Genomic DNA, 12,294 nt, shown 5'->3' with positions numbered 1-12,294 from the left:
GTAAAAATTACAACCGTTCCAGAGTACTAACAACCCCAATTTTCGGCATAATACCTGGAAGCGGAATAGCTTGGAGATACCGCAGTGGCTTAACGATGACTGGTTGGGCACTCACCAGACCACTTAGAAAGTAATGATAGTTTCGTCGGCCAAGATGCACGTCGCGTACGTGCAAAATTAGTGCATCTTTTGCAAGTTGGGTTCCACAGTCGAGGATGACGTATTTGTTGCTCCAGCGGTCGATCTTTTCCAGGGAGACGAGAAATGTGACCACTTCTGTCGCATTGGCCACCCGTTTCACATTTGTAATGCGAAACGATGCCTTCCCTGGTTGCAGGCTTTGGTAGAGATGCTGTAGGCGCAGCAGACCTGTAAAGAAAGAAACAGGTTAAAATGTCGCTATACTGCCCGTAAGCTATTTTCTATAAATGTTTTGTTTTTATAATATTTTTATGCATTATATTTGGGTCAAGGTCAGTAATATTATTTTTCACAATAATTATGTATTTATTCTGTTTAATAAAACAATTAAATGATGATTAATTATTCAATTTAAATAATAAGCAAAATAAGAGTCTAATTTTGATAATCTTTTATTGTTTTATCTTCATGCTTTTTTCTCATTTAGCGGTGTAGGTTAAGAGATCTACTAACTAAGTTTTAGACACTATTTACACTAAATCCCTATACGAAACTACGCTATACGAAATTGATTATTTATGGTATATGAACATTTAGAAATTATAACTGCCATTAACGTCAACTATTGTTTTAACTAAACATTTATAAAAATTATTAAAAAAAAAAACACAAATCTACGCCAGTTTTGTAACCCTCACAAATTAATTAATTTGATGTAAATTCTCCATTCATTTCACGTCGAGTTTAATGTAATTTTATAAATAAAAAATAACTTTATTTACATAAATTGCGGAATTTTAATTTCCTAGTTTATCGTTATAGCTGAAAGGTTTCCGCACCAATTAAGCCGACGCTACGCCATTATAAATGCTGTAGATTTGAAATTTTACACTCCAATGTAAAAAGTCAAAGGTTTATTCATTGCGATACAAAAATGTAGCATGTGAAGCAATTAACTGTGTCGAGTTGCAACTTGTTCAATAACGTCAGAAATATTTGAAAGCTGATGTGATGTTGATGTTTCCTTTGTCGTTATATGATTTTGCCTCTTTGAATACAATATGTGGATTTAATATTTACTAAAAATACTTTTATTATATATGTATTATTAACATAATAGGAGTAGAAGAACAAAAGTAAATCAATACTGAATTTTACATAGAAATCGCTCACAAAACGGAAGAAAAAAAAAAATATTAAATCAGCTTCACGCTGTATCCCGCACACAGCAGGATAGGCAGAGGGAATCCACACCTTCCGCCTATTACGAAAGATAAGAATTCAGATAAGTTATTAATTCTATATTGTTTTAATCACGTACTAACCTCATTTTCTCTTAAAGAACGCAGAGACAACGTCTACGTAACTTGATGCAAGTTGGCAGAGGTGAAATTTAATACTGCATCGTAACTACAGCGATGTAGGTAAATTAATGTATGAAAATAGAATCCATAAACTACTTATGTAACTTAATGTTTTCAAAAATAAATGACTTCAAATTTAGTTTTTCCAAAAAGCCAGGATTTACAAAGATTTTAATTACTTATTTTTAGAGGCCAAGTTTGACGCAGGAACAAATAGTGTGAATGTAACGCAAGGTTTGTGGATCCTCTTCTGATATCTTCGCTCTGGTGTCGAGCCAAAATTTGGTGGAAAATGAGGAACGGCATGACACTAGGTTACCTCTGCCTACGTTTTTATTAATTTTAAGTTTGAAAACTACTGTAAATGGACACATCAAGAGGAAACGAAAAGATAAAACCGTCATTCATCACAGTCTAATTATGCTCTGTATGTATGTAGTCATAATTTGAAAGTAATATCCGCGAAAAGATTGGCGTGAAGACATCGTCCGCTAGAAAAGGGTTGACATCTGCGTAATAGAAGCATTATCGTTAGATTTGGGCCATCGGCGAGACTAATGGTGTTCACAAATGTCATGTTAGTTTACATTATTATCGGTCAAAATTGATGTTCTTTGTTTGGTGATATATTAGCTTACTACGCCCGGACGCGGCTACGCCCGCGAAAATATAAGCCTAAATAATTAAAATAAGTTAAAAAATAATAATAAGTGGAGATTTATTATTAGAAAAAATATCTAAGTAACCGAAATGAACAAACAAAGGAAGTAAAAGTAACTAAAGGAATTAACTTAATATTAGAAAAAGTACCTAAAGTTTGCCGTGCGCGCGTACTAAAATTTTTTCTATATTAAATAATTATTAATTTTTGCGAACAATATTAAATAAAATCCCAAATGATTAAAATTACGATATTTTAAGTGTATAACATCGGTATAGATAACCGAACGGAGATAAATTAATTATAAGCAGCAAATAGTTACATAAAAAATAATAGTAATTCGAAAATATATAAAACTTTACAAAATCATCAAAGTCATCTGCCCGTTCGCGTCGGTCATACTATACCACTCGTAGGCTAGGTCATTTGGAATCAGTGACATCTTAATTATTTATTAGAATGTTATACAGTAAACTACAATTTCCATCTAGACGAAATGCTAAAAGTGACTATTATATTTATTTTCATAAGGATGAATATCAAATTATAGAAATCATTTAATTTTTGTTAATGTATACAAATCTATATCAGCGCGCGCCATGTATGCATTAAGCAAACTCACTTTGGGTGACGTGTTCTTAAAACAACAAACTTTGCAAGCCGTTGCTTAGCAACGCGTAGCGACGATTGTTATTAACATGGCGGAATAAATTGCATGTGAAATTAATTATTTTAATTTGTTGGTTATATATCGAAAATATTACAAGTATGGAAAAAAAAAAGTATCCTATGTTCATCCCGGAACCCTCAAGTATCTCTATATCAGTATTTTATCACAATTAAATTAGCGGTTTGGCCCTGATTGCGTAAAAGACAGACAGACAGACAGAGTTACTTTCGAATTTATAATATAGGTATGGATGGTACAATATCGCAGATTCGATATTGGTTTGATTTTTTAGGGTTCCGTACTTACAAAATGTAAGAATGGTATCATTGTACTTACATTGTACACTTTGTTGTCTGTGAATAGTATATATACCAAGATCAGGCTGAAATTAATAGAAAATATTAAAATTTAGGTTTCTAGCCTAAAGGGTAATTGAACCTATAGGGCACCCGTGGACCTACAGTTATAAAATATTAGTATAAAATACATAGTTATAAAATAGTAGTAATAGTACCTACAGTTATACATATGAATTTTCACTTTTCGGAAAAAGATGAAAAGTGAAAATTAATATGTATTTCCTAGAAAAAAATATTTTTTTTTTATAGTACATTTTATTCAAAAGGGAAAAATTAAATTTAACAAAAATTATGTACAATTGTACGTAAATGGGAGGTAAATCCTGAAATTGGTACAGAACCTTCGTAGGGCTAGTCCTACTCGAACTTAACTGGTCCGTCTTTCTTTGTATAATTGCCAATAAAATTTTGTACGAGGTCACTCGTTGCTTAGGGGCACAAGCATGTGACTGTAAATACGACAAGTCGAGGGTTCGATTCCTACTCGAAGAAATGAAATATTTTGTACTTTGTCCTTATTTTGATAATGGGGTGTAGAATTGTCTCTAGAATTCAACAGAAAATGGGTAACGGAATTGTCTTAAAGATAAAAGAGTGATTAAGACACACCGTTATCATTCGGTTTCCAGGTTCCCTTTGCCTACTTCTGCGTTAACATTAAAATAAATATAAATAGGCAAAGAAAACCCGCGGTATTCGTTGTATTCTACTACATTCAGTCTATGCTAATTGCTCTCTACTTTAAGCAATTAAAGTCAGGCACGTGCGACAACGACAACTACCACGACCATCATTATTATACTAATGTTACTTTGAATCCCAGTAATTAAATAATACGCAACGAAAATTTTACAGTCAGCTTGTTTATTCTACCGTATACACTAAACTGAGATGTTCAAGCTTGTTCGTATTGCATTTCTTGTCGTTATTCCGCTAAGTTGCTCTTCACGCTTGCCAAATTCGAGTCAAAAAGTTTTTCAGCAGTACGTACAAACTGACTCTTTTTTTGAGTCCACATGTTGCAGTTTTGGCAGAATAGCTTCTGGAGGCATTGCTTTTTGAGTGAAACTCAAAACCGAGCTTTGCTTCGACATCAAAGCGAAACAATTTAAATATTAAATATGTATTTCATTTCCTCGAGCGAGTGTCGAACACACGACCTATGGCGTACACAGTCAGCGCCTGGTCTGGTCTCATACATACCGACGGCTGTACTTATAGTAAGATTAACTGAATATTAAAAGGTAACTCTGAATTGCTAAACATTTTTCAGAACAACGTCCAACTCTGCCTCTGTGCTATGAAATATTGCTTAATCCTTCGACAAATATACATTGGACTCATTTCAGTGTGGCCGATAGCAAGTGTTTACAGTGGCGACGAATTCAGCCTTTCGCAAACAAAATACAATGTTTGTGGAGTAAACTTCCTTGCTTGCTGTATTTAATTGTAATTGGAGAAACGTTAAAATGAAACGTTCTACAAAATTTAGTCGAGTCTACAGTTGATGTCGAGTTTTATTTTAGTTACGGTTGGGTTTGAGTTAAAAAATGTGGCATAAAGAGTTCGAATGTAAATAAAATATACATCGGCTTTCACGAGCACCATTCAGTGTGAATGAAATTTCAATATTTCGATATTATGGAAAGGCTAGGAATCGAGAGTGTATTCACTTCCAGGCCACATTCATAACTCAATAATAAAATTGGATAGTGAAACGGAGTTGAATCGGAAAATGTTATAATTTGTGGTCATAAAGAATTATAAAAAAAAATTTCCACTCAGCGATTTATTTACTTTTCAAATAGCTTTTTATAGCATGTAAATAATAATTAGTCTGTGAGGAAGTTTTCTATTTTGTGTGTATTCAATCAGTAAATGAAATAAACATGTTTTTAATATTTAGGTTAAAAATGTGAAGTAAAAATCTATTGAGAATCTTATAACTATAAATTATGGTGTATGACAATATTATAATTCTTTAATAAATCTTCTTTAAGGCAATAAGTGTGTAAATAAAATTATTTTATTTATATTTAATTAGTTATAATTTGCAAGTAATCCGTACGTCGCAGACATAGTTTCACAGCTCAATCCAGTATTAGTATTTCAATTATGACAATTTTCAATACATTTGAGATTGTCCTAAAAAAACGTTAATACTGATGGTTATAGTATCAAATTTGGTACATAGAAATCGTGATATTGACTACGCAAGTAACATATGTGATTTTAGCTTTATAGCTAAAATCGATGAAATGACTTTTCATAGAGTGCCTAGTCAAACTAAGGAAGAGCACCCAGTGTTAAGGCATTCCGCTCTCTACTTTCCGTCTAATTCTGGAGGCATTCCGTGTTGAGTAGTGGAACCCAATACCGCCTTGCCTTAAAATGCCTTAAAACCAGAGTGAAGAAATAAAAATATTAAATGTTTCATTTCTTCGAGTGGGGATCGAATCCTAAAATCCACAATCCAAACTTGTTGCGGTTACAGTCACACGCTCGTTCCCCTGCGCCAGAACTGGCTTCGAAATGGCCTTTACTGGAAATAATTAAAAAATAAGGATAAACAAAACAGGCGCCCTTTAACGGATTGATAGAGTATTTAGAAAGTATTCATATAATTTAACTAGCGGACGCGCGCAGCTTCGCTTGCGTATTTAGGGGTGAATTCTAATAAACCATGAAACATGTGTTCAATGAAATATTTTTAAGAGTCTAATTTTCAAATTTTATAAAAATCGGTGGTGATTTAAAGATTTTTCCATACAAACTTTCAACCCCTTATTTACACCCCTAGGGGATGAATTAAAATAAACCACGAAACATGTGTTCAATGGTATATTTTTAAGAGCCTAAGTTTAAAATTTTATAAATATCGGTGGCGATTTAAACATTTTACCATACGAACTTTCAACCCCTTATTTGCACCCCTAGGGAATGAATTAAAATATACCACGAAACATGTGTTCAATCAAATATTTTTAAGAGTCTAAATTTAAAATTTTATAATAATCGGTGGCGTTTTAAAGATTTTTCCATACAAACTTTCAACCTCTTATTTGCACCTTTAGGGGGAGTATTCTAGAAAACGATGAAACACGTGTTCAATTAAATACTTTTAAAAATCTAAATTTCAAATTTTATAAAAATCGGTGCCGATTTAATTTTTTTTCCATACAAACATTCAACCCCTATCTCACCCCTTTAGGGTTAAAACTTTTCAAAATCCCTTCTTAGTGGATGTCCAGATTACGAAAGTAAACATATGTCCAAATTTCACGTTTCTACTATCAGCGGTTACGGCTGTGCGTGCGTCTTACCTCAGTCAGTGAGGACAAGTCCTTTTATATATATATAGACTAGCAGACCCGCGAACTTCGTATCGCCTAACAGGTGATTTTTTTTTAAATATGTATTCTGCTATTCGCGACACCGGGTCAGCTAGTAAGATAAAAAAATAAAAACTTAAATCATTTTTAATTCTTATAATATTCATTAAAAATGATAATAAAAATAACAATTTCTGATATCTTATTATGATGCCTACTTATTATATTTTATTTTATTTTTACTTATTCTAAATTCAGTCTCATTTTCATTGTAGTACTTTATGGTACACGTTATTTTTTGTTTGGTTATCTGGCGCGTAAACAAACAGAGCAGATGGTTTTCCAGCACGGGAACAGGCAACATACAACAGAACATGCGAGAAACATGAGTTTTCTATATTAATACCACAAACACTTAATAACTGTCCCTGGGATTTGTTTATAGTCATTGCGAAAGCAAGCCGTACTGGAAACTGTAGTCTTTTAAGCTCGAATGGTATGTCAGTCGAAATCATTGGGATGCCCCGCATCATCAAAAAGTCTTCTCCTTTATACTTTCCTTTCAATATGATTGTTTCTATTACGTTATTCATTATTTTTTATCGCTAATCGTGTGCCGTTACAAAGTTTCAGTTGGTTAATATTTCGCAACATTATAACTACACATTCAAGCTTTAATTGAAGGTTGTGAGGTGGCAATCCTGGCAAATCAAGTGAATTTAAAAATTCCGGTGGATAGTTCACGACATCATCTTCATTAGTTGCCGTATCAACTGACATATGTGTCCTTATTTTGCCAGGAATGCCATCTTGAAAATTTATATTTAATTCATTTACATCAGTGTGTTTGGCAGCCAGTAAAGCTCTTTCGCTCAACCAATTATGGAATAAATAATCAGCAACATTTCAGCAACATTTGGAAGCACTTTATGAATGAGTTCATCTTTTGATTACGTTAACTGACAAAAACAATCAGGAAAGGTGATGCAGCCAGTCAGCGCATATATAGGAAGTTTGCCATTACCAATATCAATGAGTTGTTTAGAGAATATGTATCCAGATTGATCATTTTGCAACATGACACGCATATTCTTGCTTAAATGTAATACCTTGACATGTTTCCACAATTTCGAGGACTTTAAACATGAATTCAGTTCATCAGCTTGCATGGAACGTGGAACCACTGGCAATCCTCCTCCTTATAATAAAATCATTGCGCCACCAAATTGATTGGCAAACTGAGTTTTTACAATAACCTTACAATATTGGCAAGCTGAGTTCATAGGTCCAATAGCAACACAGCTGTAGGCACTGCTGGCATCAATTGATATATCGTAACAAAAAGCAGCTCGATTCAAATTTGCACAATTATCATATCAGTCAACTATCGTGTTCACGTTCATTGCAATCTTCACGTTCTGGGCAGTACGATTAGATTCTTCTGCCTAAATTTGTCCACCGCCTTATAGAAGGCATATTTAGTAAGTCACAAATACACAACACTTTATTAATTTTATAAAATTTGTGGCTTTTAGATTTAGTAATATAGATGCACAATGAGACGTTTACATTTCAATTGACATCTTACCATGGAAATATTGACAAATATTGACATTAATAGACTGAGATCCCAGGGCCCCCAGACCTACATCATTTTAACAAAGCTGAAATTTTGAGGATTGATAGTCCAATATGTACTTAAGACTCTCTAACTTAATAAACCATCAGAGATAGTGCCAACTTAAAGCACACTTCCAGTTGCGTTAAAGTAGAAAGTCTCTTTTTTTAAATTTATTTATGTACCACACAAGAAAGAAAATACAGAAAACTTATGATAACAGAAAAAATTTGTACAATGGATAACTTATCTCTAACAGAGATCTCTACCAGAAACCCTTGAATGTAAAGGGATGTTAAAAGAAATGATTCGGATGCGGTATTTTAATATAATGTTAATAATAATAATAATACTACATACAAATATACATAATATTAATCAATATTACTATACCTACATAAATATATACAATGACATAAAAGAGTTGAAAAAGAAAAAGAAAATTAATAAAAAAAAGACAAAACGACTACTTAAGATTCTAATTGAGTTTTAGAAATGTTGTTTTAATTTGATTTTAATAGTATTTAGAGATGGATTGCCCGACAGTATAGAGTTAGGTAGTGAGTTCCATAAGCGCACTGCTTGAACTGTGAAGGATTTTTCATATGAAGAGGTATTAAATATAGGGCACTCAAGCTTTCTTAGAGTTACACATGAATGTACAAGTCTTTTACTTGGAAGTGTCAAATGAAAACGCTCCCTTAAGTAAGGAAGAGAGTTTTTATATATGTTTTAAAGTAAAAAATGTATACTTCACATTCTTCCACGTGGACCTTTACTTCTGCCAGACGTCATAAAAGTTCTTTAAAATTGGGGCAAATTACATTAAAGTAAATCTAAAATTTAAAATATATTATTTACGGACTATTTCAAGACCCCTCTAGCAGCAGACCCTAAGCAACCAGATCAATCCGATGGCTTTATCATTTTCCCAAAAAGCGATATACCGTTATTTTTCTCTACCTCTGTAAGGATCCCATCTTCATGTTAGTGAGTAAGCATACTGTCTTAACTATATGTAAGACTATTAGTCCTCAAAATTTCAGCTTTGCTAAAATGACGTTGGTCTGGCGGCTCTGGGATCTTGGGCTATAATATTTATACGATACTAACGTCAATCAATTTTGTCTTCCAGGAATCCAGCTACTAACATTTAAACTTTATAGTAGGGTATTAAAGTCCAAATTGACTTTTAAGTAGATATTAATACGAATCTTTTGTATGGGAATATAGAAAAGTATTGTTTTAGGACCTTTTCTGGTAATTTTTTATTTTTTTCTGTCCGTTAGAACCATCCTCGTACTTCAAGGAATATTATAAAAAAAGAATTAGCAAAATCGGTTCAGCTGCTCTCGAGATTTGCGCTTAGCAACACATTGAGCGATTATTTTTTATAAAAAAGAAGATATTTCGTATATTTTATTGATATTATAAAATTACTTTTGCCTCGTTCCAGAGTGAGGTAATGAAAATATGAAATATTTCATTTCTTCAAGTAGGAATCGAACTCAGAACCTGTCGTGTATATAGTCGCGTGCTTGTGCCACTGCACCACAACGGGCCTAAAAATTATAAGAATGTAACTTTTTTTTTCTGTGATATACATATATGTTACCGATTTATGGATTTTTTTAAAATTTTTTATTTGAATATATTTACTTACATTTATATCATTTGGTGTTGAACCATTTTAAATAATAATTATGGTATTACGTAAACGTCAAAACAAATGTTTATTACGTAGAATAATTTATTTTAAGACGACTGGCGAATTATATGTAATAAAGTTTAGCTGGGTGACTGGGGTTCCACATTGGATCCAATTTTTTTTTATGTCAACTAAAAATGCTCATCGCGCTGAATAACTTTTCCTAATTCGTTGTATTGATATCTCTTATAGATTAGGCGGACTGCTAGGGTCTCACATCAGGTATTCGGACTATCAAAATAAATTATAGCCTATATGTTGCCGAAGACTAATAGCTATGCAACAAAAGAAGTTTCATTTAAATCTGTCCAGTAGTTTTTGAGTTAAAGAGCCACAACAGACAGACAGACAAGAATTCCAAAAATCATATTTTTACCTTCTATTAGTTGTATTGAGTCCCCCTGAAGTGTTTTTTTTAGTTTATATTCAATGTACAGATTTTACCCCCTTTACAGTTTTATTATATATATATAGATTAAGGCACTCGTGGAGCAGCGGCACAAAGATGTGATTGACGGTTGTGCGTTCGATCCCCACTCGAGGGCGTGAAATATTTATTTACGTTTATATTTCCATTTCTTCGCTCTGGTGTCGAGGCTAAGCGCGGCGTTGAATTCTGCCACTCAACACGCAATGCCTCCAGAATTCGGCAGAAAGTGGGGAACGGAGTGTCTTAACACTAGGTTCCTCTGCTTACCCTGCTGTGTGCGGGATACAGCGTGAAGCTGATATTAATATAATTTACGAGTATCATAAAATACTTAATTGGACAAGTAGAAATCCAAAATTCGTTTATTTTGTCTCAATGAATTTTATACAAAAGTTACATTACTCGTAATTTAACAAAAACCGTTCGTGGCTTAATTGTTTCATTGTATTTTTGTTTCATTTTAAGGAATGTTTTAAAAGTATTCACTATATTAGATTTCAGTTTGAAAATTTGTATGTTGGAAGGACTTGAATAATTATATTGTAACCTAGCGGCCCTCGAGTTGCTCGACCGCTAGAGCTAAATTTATATTTATATATGGTACTAGCGGACCCGGACGCGGCTACGCCTGCTTGAAATATAATCCATACCTATATTATAAATTCGAAAGTAACTCTGTCTGTCTGTCTGTCTGTCTGTCTGTCTGTCTTTTACGCAATCAGGGCCAAACCGCTAATTTAATTGTGATAGAATACTCATATAGAGATACTTGAGGGTCCCGGGATGAACATAGGATATTTTTTTTTCTCATATTTGCAATATTTTCGATATACACCAATATATTAAAATAATTAATTTGACAAGAAATTTATTCCGCCATGTTAATAACAATCGTCGCTACGCGTTGCTAAGCAACGGCTTGCAAAGTTTATTGTTTTAAGAACACGTCACCCAAAGTGAGTTTGCTTATTGCATACATGGCGCGCGCTGATATAGATTTGTATACATTAACAAAAATTTGATGATTTCTATAATTTGATATTCATCCTTATGAAAATAAATATAATAGTCACTTTTAGCATTTCATCTAGATGGAAATTATAATTTACTGTATAACATTCTCATAAATAATTAAGAAGATGTGACTGATTCCAAATGACCTAGCCTACGGGCGGCATAGTATGACCTACGCGAACGGGCAGATGACTTTGATGGTTTTGTAATTTTTTATATATTTTCGAATTACTACTATTTTGTATTTAATTATTTGCTGCTTATAATTCATTTATCTCAGTTCGGTTATCTATACCGATGTTATACACTTAAAATATCGTAATTTTAATCATTTGAGATTTTATTTAATATTGTTCGCAAAAATTAATAATTATTTAATATAGCAAAATGTTTAGTACGCGCGCACGCCAAATTTTAGGTATGTTTTCTAATATTAAGAATTTCCTTTAGTTACTTTTACTTCTTGTGTTTGTTCATTTCGGTTACTCAGATATTTTTTCTAATAATAAATCTCCACTTATTATTCTTTTTTAACTTATTTTAATTATTTAGGCATATATTTTCGCGGGCGTAGCCGCGTCCGGGCCCACTAGTAATTTCTATAGAAATATAATTTCAATCTAGATGAAATGCTAAAAGTGACTGTTATATTTATTTTCATAAGGATGAATATCAAAATGACGCGGTAACGAACGCGGTCGCGTAGCGACGACGGTTGTTATTAACATGGCAGAATAAATTGCATGTCAAATTAGAAAGTATTTTAATTTATTAGTATATATGTGTAATGTAATGTTATATAGCCTATAGCACTTCTGAAGAATGCAGCTTTCATACAAAACAAAAACAAAGTAAATCGATCCAGTAGATCCAGAGATCTTAGCGTTCAAACAAACAAACAAACAAACAAACTCTTCCGCTTTATTATATTAGTATAGATAAAAAATAGCTAAATGTTGCTCCACAAACCTCTCTATATTTCATTGAAATCCCATAA

At 32.8% G+C, this 12,294-nt stretch overlaps 1 protein-coding gene across 2 annotated transcripts in view; it reads right to left on the bottom strand.

The window, feature by feature from the left end:
• LOC146527253 (glutamate receptor 1-like) overlaps window positions 1–12,294 on the bottom strand; it is a 207,565-nt gene that overhangs the window by 26,896 nt on the left and 168,375 nt on the right. For both annotated transcript variants that reach the window (XM_085205680.1, XM_085205681.1), the window contains exon 7: window positions 116–369. In XM_085205680.1, coding sequence (XP_085061806.1) covers window positions 116–369 — 254 coding nt within the window. The remainder of the gene's footprint in view (window positions 1–115; window positions 370–12,294) is intronic.

Source organism: Heliconius melpomene, chromosome 21 (genome assembly GCF_056956725.1).
Source record: "Heliconius melpomene rosina isolate 202511_hmr_F chromosome 21, ASM5695672v1, whole genome shotgun sequence".
NCBI classification, from domain to species: Eukaryota; Metazoa; Arthropoda; class Insecta; order Lepidoptera; family Nymphalidae; genus Heliconius; species Heliconius melpomene.
Note: the sequence above shows the minus strand (reverse complement) of the source record. Positions and strands in the feature narration are given on the sequence as shown.